Source organism: Mycteria americana, chromosome 21 (genome assembly GCF_035582795.1).
Source record: "Mycteria americana isolate JAX WOST 10 ecotype Jacksonville Zoo and Gardens chromosome 21, USCA_MyAme_1.0, whole genome shotgun sequence".
Classification (NCBI taxonomy): Eukaryota; Metazoa; Chordata; class Aves; order Ciconiiformes; family Ciconiidae; genus Mycteria; species Mycteria americana.
Window position 1 is genome coordinate 3,373,671 of NC_134385.1, and position 23,176 is coordinate 3,396,846.

Here is a 23,176-nt window from a genome sequence, read left to right on the forward strand (position 1 = left end):
AAGTACCCAGTGCCATCATTTCATAGGAAACCCCAAATCAATCACTTTCCAACAATGTGGTTACCTTTACGGTGCACGGCCAGAGCTACCCACTGTCGGGAGCTATAAATGCATGCGTCTATTCCGCTCCGCAAACCAGAGTTTGGGAATTAAACCCCTTCCTACAGCCTCATCACTTTTTTTTTTTTTTTCTTCCCTTCTTCTTCTATCACCCGAGGGTCTTCGTCGTTTCCTGGTACTTCTTGTCCAGATCTTGTTCCCCCACTTACACATCCCAGTAAATGCCCTCCCTCTCGGATGGAGATGGAGTTGGACCATCAGGTCCATCATCCTTGCTTCCCAGCAGGATGGCTGCCAGCCAGGGACCTGCCTCCCTCTGCTGATGGGAAATGACACTACAGAGCCACGGACACGCCAAAAATGCCTCCACGAGATCCTGCTGTGGAAAAAGCATGAGATTCGGCTCTGCTCTTCTTGCCCCGGCACGGGTAGCTTCCCCTGGAGCCAGGATTTAGACACCAGGTTTGAGAAGATGAGGGTAAATGCAACAAAAGCATCTTTGCTCAAAAGCAAAGACCATCCTCACGCAGTGAGAATTCAACAGCCACGGCTAGGTCCTCAGTATTTTTAAAACTAGGTTTTATTTTTACCTAATATAAAGTCTTTCCGGAACACAGCAGCAGAACCGGCCCTGCCCCGCTCGGGGGAGCACAGGACGGCGCAGGCTGAGAAGCGATTTATCCTCGGGTGGGTCAGACCCCCCGCAGTGCTGTCCGCAGGCACGTTCACACCAAGCTTTGCGGAATTTCAACAGAAGCCGCGGGAGCGGGACACTGCTGGGGGGTCACGGGGCCGTCCCACCGCAGCCCCCTCCCCAGCCCCTCCTGGCCAGGCTCAGCCCATCCAGCCCCCTCCAAGAGCCGAGCTCACGGGCACTCCCCGCAGTCCGAGATAATCACCTTCTGCTTCGGTTTCCCGTCTTTGGTACCCTGAGCCTTTGAGAAAAGAGCAGCAGGAATTAAAGGCACGAAGTCCAAGAGCAGGAAGGAGGTCGGCTGTGTCCCAGACGCCCCGCTGCCGGCACCTACCTCGATCTGCCGCACCACATCCATGCCCTCCGTCACCTCCCCGAACACCACGTGCTTCCCGTCCAGCCAGTCTGTTTTATCACAAGTGATGAAGAACTGGGAGCCGTTGGTGTTTGGGCCAGAGTTTGCCATCGATAACAGCCCTGTGATCAAAAGGTGCAGTGTTATGGCTGGGGAGGGAGCGATGAGCTCCAGCACATGAGCCGTTACTTCGACCCAAACCCATTCCCATGCCCTACAAAACGCTGCCGGTTTTAGGAGAACCTCTGAATATTAAACTCCACAGAACCCATTGGAAACCAATTATGTCGAGAGAGAAACACTTGCAAGCATGAAAGATGGAAAGTGGTGGAGATTGCTCATCTATTTTTAGTTGCACTAATAGAAAAGCTGTTTGTATGGAGATAAACCTGCTTGCTTTTTGCTGCTTTTCACAGTCACACTGTGACAATCCCCCTTTAAAATCAAACCGGAAAGCAGCTTTGAAACTCTTTCTCCACGATGTAACACTGGAAGTTAACAGTGCATGGACAGAGAGCAAACGATGCATTTCTGCTTGCTGAATGTCGGCGATACACGACAGTCGATTCCACCGCAGCAGAATCGTTTGGCCAACGTAGATTATAATTCAGGGCTGCTACTGTCAACATGGTCTAGGTCAAAACAGCCCAAGCATGGCCTCTAGATGATATTGAGCCATTTTGCTCTCCAGCCCCTGCCTGGGGAGATGGCTCTACCTGGCCCCGTGTGTTTGAGAATGAAGTTTTCATCATCGAACTTCTTCCCGTAGATGGATTTGCCTCCGGTGCCGTTGTGGTTGGTGAAGTCGCCGGCCTGGCACATGAACTGGGGGATGATGCGGTGGAAGCTGCTCCCTTTGAAGCCGAAGCCTTTCTCGTGGGTGCAGAGGCAGCGGAAATTCTCTGTTCAGGGGCAAGGGGAAGAGAGGTGAGAGCTGCGTCGCAGCTGGAAGCAACCACGCTGGGGAGGCTGACCCTCTCCTCACCTACGGTCATGGGCACCACATCTGAGCGCAGGAGGATCTGCAGCCGCCCTGCAGGTTTGTTTCCGATCTTGATGTCCATGTAAACCTGAGGGTTGGCCCGGGATTTCTTGGCGGGAGGCTCGCCCTGGGCAGGAAAAGAAAAAAACAAGTTGAGATGACATTCCTCTGCTCTACCTCAAGATGGCTGGCCCCACTCTCTCAGTCTTTGGGACAGCAAGGATACAGGTGGCTCTGGTTGTTTTTCCTACCTCCTGCACCTCTGGTTTGGGGGCCTCTGCTCCTGCCTCCTCTGTGTTCTCCTCCAGAGTCTTCCCCGAAAACTTCTTCAGCCAGTCGTCGTCCGACCAGACTGCAATAGCAAAAGGAAGGGTCAGAGCACAGGAATCGAACTGAACCAAAGGGCCATGCGTGAGCATGCAGGCGGCTGCACGGGGCAGGGCACAGCGCGGTGCCGGCAGCAGATCGCACCCGAGGCGTGGGACCACGTGGCTGGCAGCAGCCTACCCCAAAAGACATGGCGTGCAGGGAAACGAGGGACAAAGTCATCCCTTCTTCCCTCCAGAGGTGCCACACATCACCGGGCAGGGCAAGCTCATGGCCTGTTCCCTGTGACTATCCCCACGCGGGGCAATTGCTCGCGATGGCCTTGGCCCCATTTGCTTTTACAGATGTGGCCAGATGTGTGGGTAATTCTGCCTGGTACGTGTGTGCGTACCGTGCCCTCTGACAGAGGGCACGAAGGCAACTGGAAGTGCTGCCAAGAGTATTTCCATCTAAGGAATTAGGGGATATTTTTAGTTATTAGGTTATTTGATTATGAGGATGCTGCTCAGACCCCCCGAGATCCCCAAAAGGGAGGCAGAGAGGAGGTCTCTGCCTCAGGGTCTGGGGAACCAGAGAGAAAGGCTGATGCACAAAGCTCTGAACATCCACGGGGATGCTCTCCCCTCCCGGGCACCAACTCACCAGGCCTGGATGATCCTTCCTTAATTCGCATCGGTTTGGCCAAGTTCACACGAATTGTCCTACCGAAGAGCTCAGACTCATTCTGCAGAGGAAAAAAAGCAGAACAAAACCCACCAAGAGGTAAAAAAATCACCATGCCCCCCAAATCCCTGCAGATATCAGAGAAAAACAGAGCTTGCTTTCTCTGTGTAGCCCATGCCACATAGGGCTTCACTCTGTGCTACTGGGAAGACGGCAAAGCCACGCGTCTCCAGAGGCAAGGGGGAACAGGGTCTGTACCATGTTATCAATAGCTGCTGCCGCATCCTGCCAAAAAAGCGAAAGAAAAGCATCGTTGTTTTTTCTCACTCTACCTTTAAAAGCAAGGCTCAGCCTACACGCGCCCCAGCATTTCGTTGCGAAAAAGATTGCCAAAGGACTGTTTTCCTAAACCTCATCTACCCCAGGGCTGTAAAAACCGATGGATCTTGCAAGAGCTGTATCCAAACCAGTATCTGGGGTTTGTCTTCCCACAACCCACCCAGTAAACTCATTGTATGTACAGTGCTTTAACACTTACGTAACACATTTGGGAGAAGGGGAGAGATCTTGTGTATAAAGCCCAGGACGGATTATAACGCAGCAAATATATGACAGCCCGTGCTGCCCACGAAGCCAAGAAACCCACCCGCTGCTGCTGAGCTCCAAGGGCCAGCAGGCAAGCAGTTTGGGCCAGCAGTGGCCATGCTTCAGCCCAAAATAAATGGGAAAAGCGGGAACTGGGAAAGGCAGAAGAGCAGCTCCCGCTGCTCGAGAACAATCTGAGGCTGTGGCAGGTAACCCCCGCCTGCTTCCATCAACTGCAACGCTGCTGCCCCAAGGGGAAGAGGATCCAGCCCAAAAACACCAGGGGAGGAAGAGGAGGGCCCAAGCTGCTCAAGTATTTGCCCCCTTCTCACCTCTGCCAGCTCAAATTCAATGAAGGCGAATCCCCGGTGCTTTTCTGGAGAGAGACAGAGAGAGAAGCAAGCGGTAACGGGCAGCGAAGACGCACCGGTCCCACGGGGACCCAGCAGCGGTTGGGTCCCGTTCCCTGGGCGTCCCGGAAAACCGCCCCGGAGCGAGGGACGCTCCGACGGGCCGCAGCACCCCCGGGCCCAGCCCACCCCCGGGCCACGCACCCGTCTCGTAGTCCAGCGGGATCTGGATGTCGGTGATGTCCCCGAAGGGGATGAAGGCGGCGTGCAGCACCTTCTCGTCCACCTCCTCCGCCAGCCCGCCTGCGGGGCGGACACCGGTCACGGCCCGCGGACCCCGGCCCCGCTCGGGGAGCCCCCGGCCCCGCCACTCACCCACGTACAGCACCCGCTTGGTGGCCGCCATCTTCCCCTCCGCCCCGCCCCGGAACCGCGCGGCGGCTCCGCCCGCCCTTCCGCGGGGCCGGCACCGGAGCGGGCGGGGAGCGGCCCCGGGCTGCAGGCGGCTCTGCCGGGAGCGGGCAGCCCCAGCACCGCCTCTGCCAGGGGGAAGGCAACCGGGCAGGCTTGCAGGCAGAAGCCCCGGGAGCCCCTTCCGCTTCCCTGGGACGCTCCAGCCGCCAGCGCCTCGCGTTTTCCCAACGCGAAGTGCTGGGGTGAGCAGGGCGTGCAGCGAGAGCTTGCTTCCGCAGAAGCATCTGCTGCTCTTTCTTTCAGAATTACTGCGCGCTATAAACGTACTTTTTATCCCAAAGGATCACCCCAAATCGTTTACCAATCACTTACGAACCCCCACAGCCATTCTTTAGAGTATAAAATACCAACTGTCCTACAATGACAGAACCAGTAAAGAAAACATCCAGCTGAAAAATGTAGAAATATATGCAAAGAGGAGCAAAGCTTCTCCGCTCCAGCAGAGGATGAAAAGGAAGCCAAACCCCTTCTACACCTCACTTGAAAAATACCTCCCAAACCCTTCTACTTGATCACCGCTTAGTTACAGTTATCTCCCATTCAGACACTAACCAAACCCAACATAACTGTCCTGGGGCATAATTTTAACACAGCTGCTTCAAAACAGTGATTGTTCAAAGTTAACAAGCAGAATAACTCAATTATATCACAGTTTCAATGTATCAATCATATGACAACTGCCTGCCAGTTTAATTTTACTAAGCCACATCACATTTACTTATCAAATCTAGAGGGGTAGAAAAAAAAAATGACAGATGCAGTGAAAGTTTTTATTCCTTTATTGATAAATGCTTTCCAGACTTTCCAAACTGGATTGTTCAGTTAAAACCAAAACCACAAAATACTTTCAACCTAAAATCCTCAATGTCCTGTTTAGAAGACACAAAGGGCAGCTCTGTTCTGACCACAAAGGAAAAGCTTGCAAGCCCAATTCTGGTTTTGGAAATCTAGAGCTTCAGAGTTGGCTTTTTAAATAAGATCTTAAAGATTAATTTACAAAATGCAATATAACTATGTGATATGATGCATGGCATTGAGATCTGCAGGACAGTGAAGAATCTTCAAACATCTTGAGCTGATGTCCATGAAGGGGCTATTTGGCTTCTTTGCATCCTAGAGGAAAAGACAACGACAAGTTGCCTACATCAGCACACCTCACTCCAGGCTCGCGAGCTTTCCAGCGTTACAAACCATAAGGACTCCGATATAATTTGCAAGGTAGAGAGAAGCTGCTAACAGTTGAGGAAAATATCCATTTCTGATCATCTGACAAGAAACTCAAACTCTTTAGCAGAGAAGCCAGTCACTGGAGCCACTGAGAAATACGAGAACCCTTCATCGTTCTTTACCAGTTTGAGTTGTGACATCTGACCACAACAGCTTCACAAAGTACTGAAGATGTCAATTCCAGACAACCCACAGAAAACCCATAGAAAAAAAATGGATCATCAAAAGCGAGAAGAGGCATTCAAAAGAATCAAAAACCTTATTCTGAAGTTAAACAAGAGCCAGCTCCAAAACACAGGAGACAGCATTTGCTTGGACAGACCTATACAGTGAAATGCCATTCCTGACACCAGCACTTTAATATCTGCTGTAGGCAGATGGTTGTCAGGATAAGGAATGGGCATTAACAGCCTATTTACCCTCAAAGTCACTAGAACACCTTGTCTGTCTCATTTTATTTCCCAGATTAGCAGTTTCACAAGACTCACTTCAATACGTTATCCCTTCCTTGACATGTCAACTGCTCGGAACACTTCAGGGACTCATGCAACATCTTTCTGATGCTTAATTAAAATAAGATTTCTGAAGAATATTTCTAAAGCTTCTACAATAACGATTCTGTTGGGAAAAACTGCATTAGGGTTTTTTTTTGTTTGGTTGTTTTGTTTTTTTAAAGAGTGGACTCAAAGCAGACAAGTGCTGCACCCGGACCTACATGGGCCTCCCGACTGGCTACATTCCCTAACAATCATGCTTTACTTACTCTGATTCTGGAAGCTTTTAAGTGAAGCTGAGGACTGAGACACTCACCAGTCTTCCTGGTTTAAGAGGTAGCAGCAACCACGCCCACCTTCTGGGCAGCTTCTTTCTTGGCTTGGTGAGCCTGCAACACTGCGACGGCCTCCTCCACCTTGGGGAGACAAGTGATCTAGTGAGACCTGTTCTCTTGACCAAAGCCTCCCACAATCCACCCCATCTAAGATGGGGACAGTTTACCTTTGACCGGAGGGACTCGGGAGACTCTAGCATGTGCAGCAGCTCTGAGTTGTCAATCTCTAGCAGCATTCCTGTGATCTTCCCCGCAAGGCTGGGGTGCATAGCTTGAATCAGAGGGAACAAACGTTCTCCTGGGGAAAAAAAAAAGTTCAGACAGCCGAGTTCCAATTAAAAAGTCATCTTTGAAACCTAAGGGGATTTCCAAAGTAAAACACAATCTGTAAGAACTGGAGTTTCACTTACCCAGCATCTGTTTCTGCTCCTGGGGAGGGGCAGCAGCCAGCATGGAGGCCGTTAGCGGTTCCTGTCCCTGCACATGTACCGCCGGCTGAGGTGCCTATAGAAGGGCAGACATAAGGGTTCTGAAATAGATACTAGGCTGACTGCTTCATATTTAGAGACAATAAAAAAAATATTCCCTCCTTCTAAAACAATCTTTGTCAAGCCTACAGCAGATTTAAGTTTCAGAAAAGGACAGATAAGGTGCCCTTGGTTCACAAACGTGCTCCCTCCAAGTCCTGAACTCAAAACTCCCTAATGTCACACACGGGCACTGTAAATATCTTACAAAAACTGGACCAAACATTGTGAGACAAATATCGCAACTGAGAGCGCAACACCCATGCCTGCTTTTTTTACAACACAGAGGTTTGTGGGAGAAGCAAACTGTGCCTTCACTGATACCCTAGTGAGGATTTGGCAAAGAGGCGAGAGAATGAACAGTTGCAAAATGGGAAAGCAAAGAACCAAGAAAAATATCCTTACAGCAAATCTGGGTTAAAGAGCTTGCAAGTATAAGACAGATAAACCAACTAGGTTGTCCCTGGCAAAGGTACAACTGCCAGGTTTTTAAATTCCAAATTATGATGCCTGTCTGGGTTATAAAAGTAGCTTGAAGTTCCTGTAAAAACACTTCAGTTGCATGTAAAACCTGTTGGGACTGCAGTAACTGCAGGGACTTCACAGCCCAGACCCTCGCATTACCTGCAAAGGCTGTACAGCTGGGTGTGGGCTGCGGACACTTGAGGCATATTTATAAGGAGGAACCGCTCTGGGAGCGGGGGCAGCTACAGGCGGACGAGGAGCTAAATTCTGTGCTGCAGTGCCAACGCCTGCAAAAGAAGAGGAGAACAGAATTACAAACACCTGTAGCAACATGAAGGCAAGTTGAGATGTCTGATATTAACTGTTGAATTCAAACTATGCTCTGCACAGCCTAATACTTCCTTAGAAACTGGTCTCCAAAATGTAACTGGCTACTTTAGGAAAGGGCTATTCTCCTTAAAACTAAACCATGGATTCCACATCCTGCATTTAAGATATTTTCTAGTTATTCACTGGAATAAAATGAATTTGGATGCTCTATTCTGAAAACAATATCCATAACCTACATAGCCTTTTTATTTTTTTGAGTGGTAAATGTTGCAGAGGTGTAGAGATGAGTTCCAAACCAGTGGAAAGTAACCCATCTGGATTTCCACTGCTGTGCTGTAGCACCAACTGTCTCCAGACCTGCACTGCACAGCAAGGAATAGGAAAGATTCAGGTGCTGTCTCTGCCCCTTGCCCCAGGTGGCCTTTGGTTATCCGTATCTGACAACCATCTTTGGAAGTAGAAGTCAAGTCTCAATAGCATCCTCCTCCCTCACAGACAAGGGGAAGAGCCTGGGAGGCAGACACCTTACCAACTCGCTGGGCAGCGGCAGGGAGGCCACGAGAGGCCGGAGCATTGCCGGCAGGGGCCAGATGGCGCAGTGCTGGCCGTGGTCCAGACTGGCGCATGGCATTTGGCATTCCCTGGAAGCCTAATGGAAGAAATGAGGGGAAATCCTCAAAACAGAACTGACTGGCAAGTCAGGGCAGTCAGCTACAGAAAGCAGGTTGGGGTTGTGCATGGAAAGGAAAGCATGCATCGTTCTTGTTGGAAAGTACAAGAGGGTCATACAACCAAAATATTGCCTCTAGCACGCTCACCTTGAGGTCTTCCCCCTTGCTGCCAGCGTGGGTTGGGTCTCATCTGCGTCATTTGATTGGGTGCATAGTAAGTGGGTCTGCTCTGAGCCTGAAGAAAGATCAGAGAAGCTCAAGGCAACATCTAAGTGAGTAACAAGCATTGTTTATAACATGTTTTGGCAGTCGTTGCCAGGACTCAACACTCAATTCACAGTAAGAGAACAGACAGCTGGGAAGTCACAGAATTAACTCCACTGACTGCACCCCTCATTAGGAGTTATTTACTTATAGGCAATAAGAAAGGCTCAATGAGATTATTGCAGCTGAACCATCAAAGCTCCAAGACAGGTTAAAAACCACACTAGCTCAGCTTACCTGGGGCACAGCAGGCATGAAATATCCCCCAGCAGCAGGTTGGAACTGATTAATAATTGTGTTGGCAGGCAAGGCTCTCATCCCAGCAATGCGTTGCATGTACTGATTAGTTAGATGGGCCTTTCGCTCTTCTTTCCTTTGTGCAAGTGCAACGTACAATGGCTTTGAGCCCACAATTCGCCCATTCATCTCTGTCACAGCCTTTGTGGCTTCCTCTGGAGAGGAAAAGCAGACAAAGCCAAACCCTTTGCTCCGTCCATCTTCCAGCATCACCTGTGGTAAAGGTTATGGAATCGTTTAGGTTGGAAAAGACCCTTAAGATAGAGTCCAACGATAAACTTAACACTGTCAAGTCCACGACTAAACCATGTCCCTAAGCACCACGTCAATTGCTAGTGGATGACCATTACAACAACTCAGCATAAGAATCCATATTTTTTAAGTGTCAGATTTCAGACAGGTAGGACATAACTGTTGCAGAGGTGTAGAGACAGGTACTCAATGAACGAAAAGTCACCTGCCTGGATTTACTCTGCTTTTCTGTAAGCACCATGTGTCCCCAGGCCCACACTGCACAGTAAGGAATGGGAAAGATTTGGTGCAGCCTCTAAACGCACATAAGGAAACGCCATTTCATGCTTATTGGGAGTCACCTCAAACAAGCATGTTTGCTACCTCCTGCCTCCTCTTTTCATGAGGGAACGAAACAAGATTTCAGTAAAATCCCACCAAGAGCCAAAGAAATCTGTGTATTTACTAGTCCAGATGTTTCCAGGACCACAATGACCAAGGCAGACAAGAACTGCCCTTCAATCCCATGTCGGTAACAGTTCCTTCTTCAGGCTTTAAAATCCTAATACCCTCAAAGCCCACAATACCTTGGCACTCGTTATTGACCCAAAAGGTGAGAACTCCTTCCTCAGTTTTTCATCATCTATAGTGTCATCTAGGTTTTTAATGTATAGGTTAACACCCTAGAAGGGAGAGAACAATAAGACATTCATAACATTAAAGAAAATCTTGAGCACATCTACTGTTAACATCCATCTGCCAGAGCTGTAATTTGTCTGAAAACTCTTAATTTAGCATAATGTTCCTTTCATACCACCCAAAGCTGAAGGCGATAAGTGTTGCAAAGGCGTAGAGACAAGTCCCACTGTGGTGAAAGGGAGCTTGTCTGGATTTCCTCTGCTTTCCTGTTGCATCATGTGTCCCCAGTCCAGCACTATATCGCAAGGAGTGGGAAAGATTTGGATGCAATCTCTGACATGACCCAGTTTTGCCATAAATTAGAGAAACAACAGCACAGGGTTATGCTCCATCCTTCTAGGTATCCTCATTTGAAAATAAAGGAGACTGCATGACTGTTTTCTCATGTCCTCCTAAACATTTTATTGCCAAGACTATGCCCTGATGCCCCCAAATACCACAGAGTTGCCTTTACATTTTAACTCCCAGGATTATCTCATAGGACAATGACTGATTACTTTGTCAATTCCTTTCGAGTCTCCCAATAGACTGAAAATGGTGCTTAAATTCAGAAAAGAAACAGACTATTCACCTGGTACCGGCTGAGTCTCTCTTGTTTTAGCTGTTCAAACTTCCGTTTCAGCTCTGCCTGGCGCTCGACCTTCTTCTGTGCTCGGCCTACAAATACCATTTTCCCATTGATATCCTTTCCATTCATTTCTTCTACTGCCTGGGTAGAGGGTTCAAGAGGAAACTGTCAACTGCTGAAATAAGACAGCACCTGATCCTGTTAAGAACAGCACTGTCCAAAGCTCACATTGTATCGCTGCCTCTTAGCCAATAAACCAAGGTTGCCACATTACCTTTGCACTGCTTCCGTGTAACAGGCTAATTAAAGACAAACTGAAGTTATCAGGGGACACCATGTTGACAATACCACTAAGTGCTGGACTAACAGCAACTTGTGAATTTGTCCCCACCCCTTCTTGCAATTAAGGCCAAATTTTAAACAAGCATTATACTTAGAGAAGACTATTTCTAAGCAATGTTCTCACTCTAGACGCCTTCCTCCTCCTGAAGCCCTGCATTGTAGTATTGCTTCAGCAATTAACGTTCTTGATTATACCACTGCATTCTGTGTGGATCTAGTAATCTGGAGAAATGCCAAGTTATCCTTGAACGTCAAGCTAGTAAGGTGCAAAAGGTTTCTAAGTCCCCACATCTAAAGACGTTATGCCTGAGGCAGAATTTTCTCCCATTTTAGTAACAGGCTCCTATGATAAACCAAGTAAAAGTTTTTCTTCTCTGAAGACCTCAAGCAGCATAAAAAATGGTCATACCTTGTTAGCATCTTCATGCTTTTCAAAGCTTACAAAGCCAAAGCCTTTGGATTTTCCAGTGGGGTCTGTCATCACTTTAACACTCAGAGTTTTACCTGTTACCAAGGGACAGAGTTAGTAAAATATCATAAAACTATTTCAAGACTATTAAACTCCATATAATAGCCCCAGCCTTCTGTGTCTCATCTGCTGGCCAGCCTCTGCCTCCTGTGCAACAGTCAGAGCTACTACCCACACCTCAACTCTTTGTATTCCTCAAAGTGACCCACGTAGAGCTATACAGATGGTAGCAGCACTGTTAAACTACCATGGGTCATGAAATTCACAGCCTCATTAAAAGTGTTTCTGTATTTACCATATTTGCTGAAGAGCTCCTTTAGCCTTTCATCATCCATGTCGTCCCCAAAGTTTTTAATATAAACATTAGTGAATTCCTTTGCCTTGGCTCCCAACTCAGCCTCCCGCTCTTTACGAGACTTGAATCTCCCCACAAATCTGTAAGAAAGAATTAAAATCCCAATAAGCAGCTTGTTTTCAAGAGTGGAAAAACAATGTGTGATTTGCAGTGAGGCAAAAAATGAGTGTGTAGTAGGAGCTGGGAATGGGGACAAGAAAGGGTGACAGGAGAAGGACAAACAGGCCACAGACCAACCAGAAAAATCACCTGTCCTATGGCGGAGAGAGTCGGACAAGGATGCCCACCCAGCTCTGCAGTGGAGAGAGTACTGGCCACAGAAACCCACCCTAGCCCACTAGCGGAGAGGTAGCAAATCAAGGCTTGGTTAGGGAAACCCACCAGCCCTGTAATGGAGGGGTAGCAGGCCATGGCTTGGGCAGGGTCACTCACCAGCCCTGTAGTGGAGAGGTAGCAGGCCAAGGCTTGGGCCAGGAGAACCAGTGCCTTGTGTGTCCCTGTTAATACCGAGATGCATCACGGTTCATGCGATCGTTGCTGCTTCTGGCTGTGACACTCACACTTTGCGGTCGTTTAGCAGCATGCCGTTCATCTTCTCGATGGCTCTATCTGCAGCATCCTGGGTCTCAAAGTGCACAAACGCGTAGCCCTTAGAGCCATTCTCATCACACACCACCTAGACATGTGGAAGGAAAACAAAATGTCAGCTCTCTGAACACATTTTCTCCTCTGTCACGCTCAGACACAAGGCCAGCACGCGAAAATAGGTTACTGCCAAGGGTCAACACTAGGAAGATGTTATCTGTGTTTCAGACTTGCACACTTCATGACCAAATCTGACTTAACTTCAGCAATCCCTGACCAAAAAAAGGTCAACTCTGCCTTTTAGAGACTCCACTCCTCACTTGGTGAAAGGTGTCCCTTTCGCTTCCTACATTGGAGGTGTCTGATCATGTCACTGCTATAACAGAATTGGACAAAGTAACCACATCTCACCTTGCAGGACAAAATATTCCCAAACGCTGAGAATGTGTCATAAAGTGCCTTGTTATCAATGGATTTGTCCAGGTTCTTAATGAAGACATTCCCAACCCCTGACTTCCTCAAGGAGGGGTCCCTCTGAGACCACATGATGCGAATGGGTTTTCCTTTGATCACATCAAAATTCATGGTATCTAGAGCACGCTCAGCTGCAAGAGAAGTCAAGAATAGATTTCTGTGGTTTGTTAAAGAATAAAGGTTTCCATCATGTGGGTGATCGTTTTCTCTGAATTTTACTCAGCTCGTGGAGACATCTGGGGCAATATCAAGGGCAACCAATTTCAATTACTTTTTAACTCAATGTTCTAAGGGAGGTCTTTCCAGCACAGTCACTAGGCATGTTTAAGTATATAGTAGGTTTAATAGACTATTTTAAATTTACATGATAGTAATGTTTTAACAACCACAGCAAAATGAATGTCAAAATGCCTGGGGTTTATCAGTTATATTCTTAATTATTATAAAAGTAAATTGCTGCACCCAAAGAAGACAAGGAAATACAGGAAACCCTGGGGGAAAAAAAGGAAGTAACAAAAGTGACTGTCTGGCTTGCTTGCTTTTCATGAAGCTCACATCTACCCATACTCATTTCTATTAAGAGAAAATGATCATCTCCCTATCAGGTCAGGAAAAACGTGCACGAACACGTGGCTGGCTGGGAAGACATGAGTCAGCCTCTGTAACTTATGTGGCCAAAAAATTATTCCCAAGTTGCTCAATCTAAAGACAACAGCAAAAGCGGACAAAACTCTGGAAAAAAGTCCATACACCCAATCTGATTAACAGGGAAGTGTTTATCTAAACTCTAACACCCCTGCACTGTCATTCTGACCTACACTGAAACCCCCTCCACGATTCTATTTCTGCTGCCTACTGATATATTAAAAGGATCATTACGTACACACATTAGGATCTTGTTCATAAAATTGAGATGCTTCGGACTCTTCTGTGCCAGCAAACACTCCCAGCATGGAGCGCGCAGAGGAAAAGAAAGACTGTTAATTCCCAGCATGAAGCAGGGAAAGAGAGGGATAGACAGGCACTAAAATCAAGGAATATTAACAGGGCAGAACCCAAGTTTTCCAAATGTATTTGTCTCAATTCTTCCAGGCCACCTTCACCCAGTGTTACTTGCTGATTAGATTTCAGGAGTAGCAAATTCAAGGAAAATGCCAATTCGAACACCTTCTCCTTTCATGTGACTACTAATGCAACCAAAGTAACTACTCAGCATTTCACGGAACTATCTGTAGGAACTCCAATGAGACACTGCCTACAAAAGTCTCCTGCACTCCCTACCCCCAGTTTCAACTACTGCATGGAAGTTTCTCAGAATTTTTTCCATGTGCTTTGAAAATGTTTTTTGTTGTTGCTTTTTAAATTGAAGTGGTGCTGTTGCTATTTTACCCAGTCCTTCACACATACCCCCAGCTAGAAAACAAGCTCTGATGGACTTCTTTCCTGAAGTAGTCAGGCTTGCAAAAAAAAAAAAAGAAAATTATTTAAGGAGGAAAGTTGTACTTGCTACAATTCTACTAGCTCTGTTTAGTCAAAGGTGTTAAATACAATTAACTGCCATGCTAAAATGATTCCTCAGCTGCTACTCTGAATCAATGCAACTGAGGTTCTTCCTGCAGTCCATTCCTAGTAGGCACTTCAGCAGGCAACTTGGTCCAGCTTGTCAAATTTGGCAGTGTTTATTTATAGCAAGGAGAGGTCCTCCAGAAGTATGTGTTGGCAAGGACACAAACTAGTTGTATATACCATTTGCAGCAGAAACAGGGCTCCTGCTGAAAGGTGACAAGCAGATGAAGCAGTGGCATGCAACCAGAGGGAACTGTGAAACACTCTGCAGCAGCTACCGAGACGTAGACTAGTTATGAACTTATCCCAGTTCCTTCAAGCTTCCTAAGCATATACTTCAGCAGATACTATTGCACTGCTCTTTCAATAGCTTGCTAGTATTCCACTCTATTATTATACTCTGCTTGAAATTCACTCAGACACTTCTTGTGAGTAGTGGTACAATAAAGCCCTAGATGGATTCCCTGCCATACCCACAGGTGGAAATGCAATCACATTACTCCAGTACCTAAGAAAACCTGTAAAGGATTAGCATGAGTTAAGTGGATGACTCAGACTAGGCACATCTGATTCATTTCCTTAATCTGAGCAAACACCTTCTCATTTTCTTCTATTTGAGCCACAAAGCTTCAGCCATTTCAGTTCCTGTATCTGTTTCTCTCCCACTGGTTCCTGTCATCCTTCCAGCAGACTCAACTGCAACTCATATATAACATTATACACACTCTTAACCCCTTTCAGGCTTCCTTTTCATTTCTCTTTCATAGCCTTCTGGATAGGGAAAGCATATGAACACTCCTTGCAGCTTGCCTTAGGCCTCAAAGTAATTAATCTCCCTTACAGGCTCCCTGATGCAGAGCTAACACAATGGTGGAATTAGCAACTGTGGTTGAGCAGCATAAAGACAGATAACCACATGCACACACCAAGATTCACCCATGAGAAACTCTCCACAAGGAGTTTTATTCTGCAAAGATGGCTGCTCTGCAAACCTCCGGACTCTCTTACATCACTAAGCAGAAAAGACCTGACAACAAAAGCACATAGCACAAATTTAACCACTTATTTTTTTAAAAAAAGAGAGGTTGCATACAGGACAGACTTAAATCTCTTGATCACTTTAGTTAGAACAAAATGGTGCTGGCAACGAAGCATATGTAAGTAACCGCTCTTCCCTTTTAACTTCACACCTGCATTTGTGTTACACAGGTCTTCTCTTACATTGTCTTCTCTTCCCTAAGTAAGAGAAGAGACAAAAAGTTTATCTATACTCTTCTACACCTTTCTTCAGAGACACTTATCTAATCCCAGCTCCGGGTTCCTTCTTGGCTTGGGAAATGTTCTGTTTTCTCTGTACTTCCAGAACAGCTTATCTCTATAGCCATATTAAAGTTTCTCTGCTTCATTATCTGAGTTGTCATGTCATGACTGTTGTCAATGTTATGAAACCCTGGAATGCAATTAAATTGCATGAGGAACACATGAAAAAGGAAATTCAGCTTTTCTTTCAAATTAAATGAGTTTGTTTTCTTTCCCTTCTTCACAGTCAAAAAGAATAAATATTAACGACCACAGCTGAGCCTGAACTAGCCAGAACTTTGAAGCATTTCCTTAATCTGCCTATCACAGTATGACAGATTCAGTATTCAGCATTCACCGGTTACTACGCCAAAGAACTGCAATCAAAGCCAGCAGAGCTTATTTTCACTAAAAATAACCTCTCTGCAGCAGACTAGCAGTTAGACAATGCATGTCCAGAAAGTAACCCCTTCCAGGGTCAAGCATCACTCCATTAGCTAACAAAAACGTAAAGAAAAATGCAAGCTTTGAATCAATTCAGACACAGGAACTCTGGAAGTACAGAGCACATCCAGGATGTGACAGTGTGATCAGGTGACAGGATCAATAGCCCAGCTGAAGTGCATCTACCCCAAGGCACACAGCATGGGCAACAAACAGGAGGAGCTGGAAGCTCCTGTGCAGCAGGAAAACTATGATATAGTTGCTGTCACAGAAGCATGGTGGGATGACTCGCACAACCGGAGTGCTGCAATGGATGGCTACAAACTCTTCAGAAGAGATAGGCAAGGAAGGAGAGGCGGTGGCGTAGCCCTGTATGTTAGGGACTGTTTTGATAGTCCAGAGCTTAATGATGGTGACAATAGGGTCGAGTGTTGATGGGTAAGAATCAGGGGGAAGGGCAACAAGGCAGATATGGTGAGAGTCTGTTATAGACCACCCAACCAGGATGAAGAGGTAGATGAAATATTCTATAAGCAGCTGGGAGAAGTCTCACAATCATTAGCCCTTGTTCTTGTGGGGGACTTCAACTTACCCTATGTCTGCTGGAAATACAATACAGCAGAGAGGAAACAGTCTAGGAGGTTCCTGAAGCATGTGGAAGAGACCTTCCTGACACAGCTGGTGAGGGAGCCAACTAGGGAAGGCACCCGCTGAACCTGTTGTTGGTGAACAGAGAAGGACTTGTGGGTGATGTGACAGTTGGAGGCTGTCCTGGGCATAGTGATCACAAAATGATAGAGTTTTGATTCTTGGAGAAGTAAGGAGGGGAGTCAGCAGAACTGCTACCTTGGACTTCCAGAGGTCAGACTTTGGCCTGTTTAGGAGACTGGTTGAGTCTGTTTAGGAGACTGGTCCCCTGGAAAGCAGCCCTGAAGGGCAAAGGAGTCCAGGGAGACTGGACATTCTTCAAGAAGGAAATCTTAAAGGCGCAGGAGCAGGCTGTCCCCATGTGCCAAGACAAGACAGCGGGGAAGACGACCGGCCTGGCTGAGACAGAGGTCTCGCTGGAACTCAGGAGGAAAAGGAGAGTTTATGACCTTTGGAAGAAGGGGCAAGCAACTCAGGAGGACTACAAAGATGTCATGAGGTTATACAGGGACAAAATTAGAAGGGCCAAAGCCCAACTAGAACTTAGTCTGGCTACTGCCGTAAAAGATAATTTTAAAAAGTCTCTATAAATACATTAGCAACAAAAGGAGGACTAAGGAGAATCTCCATCCTTTAACGGACATGGGGGGAAACATAGTGACAAAGGATGGGGAAAAGGCTGAGGTACTTAATGCCTTCTTTGCCTCAGCCTTTAATAGTAAGACCAGTTGTTCTCTGGGTACCCAGCCCCCTGAGCTGGAAGACAGGGATGAGGAGCAGAATGAAGCCCCCATAATCCAAGGGGAAATGGTTAGTGACACCACTTAGACACACACACGTCTATGGGACCAGATGGGATCCACCCAAGGGTAGTGAGGGAGCTGGCAGAAGTGCTCACCAAGCTGCTTTCAATCCTTTATCAGCAGTCCTGGCTCACCGGGGAGGTCCCAGTTGACTGGAGGTCAGCAAATGTGACACCCATCTACAAGAAGACTGGAAGGAGGATCTGGGGAACTACAGGCCTGTCAGCCTGACCTCGGTGCTGGGGAAGGTTATGGAGCAGATCATCCTGAGTGCCATCACACGGCACGTACAGGACACCCAGGTGATCAGGCCCAGTCAGCGTGGGTTTGTGAAAGGCAGGTCCTGCTTGACCACCCTGATCTCCTCCTGTGACAAGGTGACCTGCTTAGGGGATGAGGGAAAGGCTGTGGATGTTGTTTACCTAGACTTTAGTAAAGTCTTTGACACCATTTCCCACAGCATTCTCCTGGAGAAAGTGGCTGCTCATGGCTTGGACAGGCATACTCTTCACTGGGTAACAAACTGGCTGGATGGCTGGGCCCAAAGAGTGGTGGTGAATGGCGTTAAATCCAGCTGGCAGCCAGTCACAAGCGGTGTTCCCCAGGGCTCAGTACTGAGGCCAGTTCTGTTTCATATCTTCATCAATGATCTGGACGAGGGGATCGAGTGCACCCTCAGTAAGTTTGCAGATGACACCAAGCTGGGCAGGAGTGTTGATCTGCTGGAGGGCAGGAAGGCTCTGCAGAGGGATCTGGACAGGCTGGATCGATGGGCTGAGGCCCATGGATGGGGTTCAACAAGGCTCAGTGTCAGGTCCTACACTTGGGTCACAACAACGCTACAGGCTTGGGGAAGAGTGGCTGCAAAGCTGCCCTGCGGAAAAGGACCTGCAAGTGTTGGTTGACAGCCGGCTGAATATGAGCCAGCAGTGTGCCCAGGTGGCCAAGAAGGCCAATAGCATCCTGGCTTGTATCAGAAACAGTGTGGCCAGCAGGACTAGGGCAGTGATCGTGCCCCTGTACTCGGCACTGGTGAGGTCGCACCTCAAATACTGTGTTCAGTTTTGGGCTCCAGCCTCTCACTGCAAGAAAGACATTGAGGGGCTGGAGCGTGTCCAGAGAAGGGCAACGAAGGTGGTGAAGGGTCTGGAGCACAAGGCTGATGACGAGCGGCTGAGGGAACTGGGGTTGTTTAGCCTGGAAAAAAGGAGGCTGAGGGGAGACCTTCTCACTCTCTACAACTACCTGAAAGGAGGTTGTAGAGAGGTGAGTGTGAGTCTTCTCCCAAGTAACAAGCCATAGGACAAGAGGAAATGGCCTCAAGTTGAGCCAGGGGAGGTTTAGATTGGGTATTAGGAACAATTTCTTCACCGAAAGGGTTGTCAAGCATTGGAACAGGCTGCCCAGGGAAGGGGTTGAGTCGCCATCCCTGGAGGTATTTAAAAGACATGTAGATGTGGCGCTTAGGGACACGGTTCAGTGGTGGGCTTGGCAGTGCTGGGTTAACGGTTGGACTTGATCTTGAAAGTCTTTTCCAACCTAAATGACTCCATGATCTCCTGGTGGCCCCACGTAAAGGGGAAGAGTTCTGCTACTTGACTTGCTCTATGGTCTTTCTCTAGTCATACAGACAGAGTCTTATTTCCTGCACAAAAAAGTTAAAACATTGTTTTCTTCAGATTTATGAAGCACTAATCTTTCCACAAAAGGTGCCAGCGAAATGCAAACTATCATATATCAACTTCTTTAATACCTACTACCACTCAAGCATACTAACAATGTCCCCACAAGAACCTCCCTAAAAGTTTTCAGAGCACAAAGCTTCCTGATTACTTTTACGTGGTATTTTGTAGCAGCTATCATCACCCATAAATCAAAACAGATCCCTACGGTGCTACAGAACACCCCCCCATCTTTTCACAGATTTAGAAAAATCAAGGCCAAATGCATTTCTTATTATGCATTCCTGGAAGAAAATACAGATCCCTCCTCCTTTCAGAAAGCCCTCATGCAGGCAGTACTGAGTACTGCCACCTTGAAAACAAAAGCCAAGTTTCTGCATTTGACAATAAGAATTATGTTCTTCATGTTCAGGTCTTTGTTTCAGAGAGACCGCAACACACCATCAACGGGCTAACCTTTCCAAAATTATCTGTTTATGTTCTGCTGCATTACATTTAGTACAGCAGCTGTTTTTCACTCATGCAAAGTTACACATGCTGCAGTTTGCCAGACAGAAGAAATTAGGAGCATTTCAGAAGAGATCGCTTCACGAGGGCTGGACGAGTTTGAATATTTCTCCTTCCTGATATTAACTCAATGATTAGGTTTAAATCACTTGACCTTCTAAGACCTACCAGTAACAAGACACCACTTACTTTGTCAAAGTATCACTTGAAGTACTGGGACTTCCTAAAATGTCTGCGGCCTCACCAGGAGCCCAGAATGATGCAACCTCCCTTTAAATTCCTGCCTATTTATTACCATAAAAGATTACCTTGAAATATATTGGAACGCCACCTGTCTTCATATTTGTATGCGGTGCAGAACTTCTTTCTGCTAAAGCAAGCACATGTGACTAGCCACTCTTCCCTTTTAACACCATAACTACACTTATTATACAGCTCTTCTCTACTTTAAGAGAACTTTATCTATACTTTTGCACCCCATCTCTCCAACATTTATCTAATCTGAGCTCTGAGTTTCTTCTTGGCTTTATTTCTGCTGCTTGTTTTTATTTCTCTTATCCTAAAAAATGAGATCATAGCCTAGACAAAGGCAGGTGAGCCTGGATAACTGTACCTTTGCTTGCACAGCACATGAACGTACCCAAGTGCTTTTATAAGAGGGAGTCAGAGCAGACAGGTTCATCAGAGCAGGAGAGGACCACATATACAGGCTCTCAGGTTCTTCCCTTCTCACTGAGAAGTTTTAAGACACATACATGCATTGCTTAGCCTGCATGAAAAGCAGGCTTCTGAGAGTTCCACAAATGAGAAATTACGCACTGGGATGCAAGCTAGCTTTTTATCAGCCTAGCAAGAGAAAGGATCAGAAGTGCTCAATCAGATCAGTCAGCATCCCAAGGAAAGGACACACAGAAGGTAGTGTGACCTGGGAGAGGATGGAAGCTAGGATGGCACATAGTCACAACAGACTATGTAAAATCCAAACATTCCAGCCAAGAGCTCAATCCCAGAGGCTCTGCTAGCCTACAGGAATACAATTTTGTAGCAACATTTCTGTTTTCCACACAACAAACACTTTGATCCTAAGTCAATATATTACCCTGTGCAACAAACAGACCACTCTCTGCTGCCTGTAAAAATGTAAAGCAGGATAACCTACTACAGGCTAAAGGAAAGTTTACTTGCTGCTGAAGTCTGTGCTCTTCTGAATTGATTCTGAATTCAAGGGAAAAGTTCGCTCTCATCTATCCTTTGGATGTCTCCATCGCATATAGATACTGCTAAATCACAGCACAGAGCAAGAAACTTGCACCAGTCAACAAGCAAAGGCTCTGAAAACTAGGGCAGAAAACGCTGACCCATTTTTCTTCCAGAAAAAGACATGTTCCAAAATTACCTCTTCTGTCCCATCTTCCACGTGCTACTGCTGCTTCAGCTCTGGAATACCTACTTGAGCAGGAGCCAAATTAAAGTATGAAAAAAAGAGTCTGGCAAGAGCAAATCAACCTGGTTTCTGCACATGAGACAACCTCGTTTCCCACGCGTTGAACAATGCATCTCCTTTCCCATTAATACAAGAATACCACTTCCCAGACTGGCAGACCCATCCAGCTGCTTGCACAAACACAGCAACCTGCAGTCCACCAGATCTCCCAAATATTAAATCGGAGCGAGTGGGCAGCCAGAGGCTCAGCCAGTCAAACTGAGCATTCAACCAGGGCTGACTACTCTGAACTTTTCCTGCTAGGACTGACCGCGTGAAGACCCACACAAACAGCCCAACCTACACAAGAACAAAGGGGAACACAGTGGAGATTATTCTCTTATGTGAGCTGGAACAAATCCAAATCTCCAAAGTTTAACATCAGTAAGAGAGAAATAGGTCTATCTATCAGAGATATTACAAGACGTGCATTTGCAGAGTATTTTGTAGACACCAAGCAGTAAAAAATATTCCAGCTTCAGTTAATAGCAAGTGATTACTTACCCTGTAACTGTAACATTTTGGTAGGCAGCTACATGGCAATACACATGAACAGCAGTGTGGATTAGTGGAAAAAAGTGAAGAAAAGTGAAGAAAAAAGCTGTAGATGTGGTTGTATATGCCACTTACCATCTGCTGGCTGCTGGAAGTTGACATAGGCATACCCGAGGGACCGACGGGTGATCATATCCCTGCAGACCCGAATCGAGAGAACGGGCCCAGCAGGGCTGAACTTCTCGTAGAGCATGGCCTCCGTGACATCGGGGTGCAGGTCACCCACGTACAGCGATGCCATCGGGTAACTGCTGGCAGCTGTGTTCATCTTCCACCCAGCACACGCTCCCACCAGGAACTAAGAGGGTTTTATTCTTGGGGTTTCTTTAAGTCAAGCTTTTTGTAAATATTTAAACTGGGGGAAAACCTCAAACTCTTATTTAAAAGCCTCACTAAGCGGGGGCCTGCAGAAACAGCTTGGGGGGGGGGGGGGGGGGCTGGCAGGAGGCCGGTGACCAGAAGGAGGGCGCAGTGGGGGGGTACCGGGGGACGGCTGCTCCGCCAGGCCAGGCCCCGGGACAGAGAGCGGCTGAGGGAGGAGGAGAGGCCTGGAAACCAGCAAAAAACAAAGTTAAGCCTCCAGGAGAGCGGGGTTTGGATATGAAGCCAAAATTCATACGCCGGCTCCTGAGCGTTTCTCCCGTCAGCTCTGGGGCAAAACCCTCCTCGATCTCCCCAAAACCACGTCCCTTATTTTGCTTTAAGAGTCTAATTTAGCCCCAATTCTCCAGAGCAGAGGCAGTTTGCTTTTCTGAGGTAAAAAAAAAAAAAAATAGGAAAAATAATCCTCTCCGTAATATATACTTACACGAACCTTTCTTTTAAAATTAAATCTTCTCTGCTAGGTTTATATTTTATATCTACATAAAATAGATCGGCTCTAGTGGGGCAATAAATAACACGCGGCGGCGGTTACCGCCGAGAGGGGCGGCCGGGCTGACAGGAGGGAGCGGGCCAGAGCCGCGCTCGCCCGGCGCCCCCGCGCTTCCCCGCGCCCTCCCTGCCCTGCGGTCCCGGCCCGGGGCGGCGCTGGGCCCGACACCGACTCACGCGCTGCGGCCCGGCGAGCGGAGAGGCGGCGGCGGGCGGCGGGCGCCCCTTTATAGCCGCCGCCGCGGCGTGAGCGGCCGCCGTGCCGCGGAGAGGAGGCGGCCAAGCCCGGCGGGGAGCGACCCCCGCCGCCCGACGCGCCGCCGCCGCCCGCTGCAGCGACCCCAGCGGGGGGGAGGACCGCCGCCCGCCCGGCCTGAGGCGAGGCGAGGCGGGGCGGGGCCAGCGCGGGCCGAGGGGGCTCGCGGCTCCCGCCGCGGCGCCCCCGCCCGCCATTTTGGGGTCGCCAGTGGACGACCCTCAGCGGGGACATGGC

The 23,176-nt window shown here is 47.7% G+C and overlaps 2 protein-coding genes and 3 non-coding genes across 9 annotated transcripts; all 5 read right to left on the bottom strand.

Moving 5' to 3' along the window:
* Positions 1-622: 622 nt before the first annotated feature.
* PPIE (peptidylprolyl isomerase E) lies at positions 623-4,445 on the bottom strand. The gene is made up of 10 exons (XM_075522514.1): positions 4,392-4,445; positions 4,221-4,319; positions 3,999-4,042; positions 3,340-3,366; positions 3,061-3,142; positions 2,343-2,443; positions 2,095-2,218; positions 1,826-2,011; positions 1,089-1,231; positions 623-995 (listed from the first exon to the last, which is right to left on the bottom strand). Exons 1-10 carry the CDS (start codon positions 4,420-4,422, stop codon positions 927-929), a joined length of 906 nt encoding a protein of 301 aa, XP_075378629.1. The 5' UTR covers positions 4,423-4,445; the 3' UTR covers positions 623-926.
* An 806-nt stretch (positions 4,446-5,251) lies between these two features.
* PABPC4 (poly(A) binding protein cytoplasmic 4) lies at positions 5,252-23,007 on the bottom strand. Of its 5 annotated transcripts, none has more exons than XM_075522307.1 (15): positions 21,886-23,007; positions 12,761-12,954; positions 12,325-12,440; positions 11,705-11,844; positions 11,350-11,444; positions 10,602-10,739; positions 9,919-10,014; positions 9,041-9,313; positions 8,687-8,774; positions 8,398-8,517; positions 7,698-7,825; positions 6,957-7,050; positions 6,714-6,844; positions 6,528-6,627; positions 5,252-5,603 (listed from the first exon to the last, which is right to left on the bottom strand). In XM_075522307.1, exons 1-14 carry the CDS (start codon positions 22,076-22,078, stop codon positions 6,541-6,543), a joined length of 1,893 nt encoding a protein of 630 aa, XP_075378422.1. In that variant the 5' UTR covers positions 22,079-23,007; the 3' UTR covers positions 5,252-5,603; positions 6,528-6,540. The 5 variants fall into 5 exon arrangements, with proteins under 5 accessions (XP_075378422.1, XP_075378423.1, XP_075378424.1 ...); XM_075522308.1 differs by having other exon boundaries at positions 5,252-5,696; XM_075522309.1 differs by lacking the exon at positions 8,398-8,517.
* LOC142419550 (small nucleolar RNA SNORA55) lies at positions 8,131-8,263 on the bottom strand. Its single transcript, XR_012778582.1, has one exon. It is a non-coding gene; the product is annotated as a small nucleolar RNA SNORA55 (small nucleolar RNA).
* LOC142419551 (small nucleolar RNA SNORA55) lies at positions 9,510-9,642 on the bottom strand. The gene has a single exon (XR_012778583.1). It is a non-coding gene; the product is annotated as a small nucleolar RNA SNORA55 (small nucleolar RNA).
* On the bottom strand, positions 10,166-10,298 carry LOC142419552 (small nucleolar RNA SNORA55). The gene has a single exon (XR_012778584.1). It is a non-coding gene; the product is annotated as a small nucleolar RNA SNORA55 (small nucleolar RNA).
* Positions 23,008-23,176: the final 169 nt, after the last annotated feature.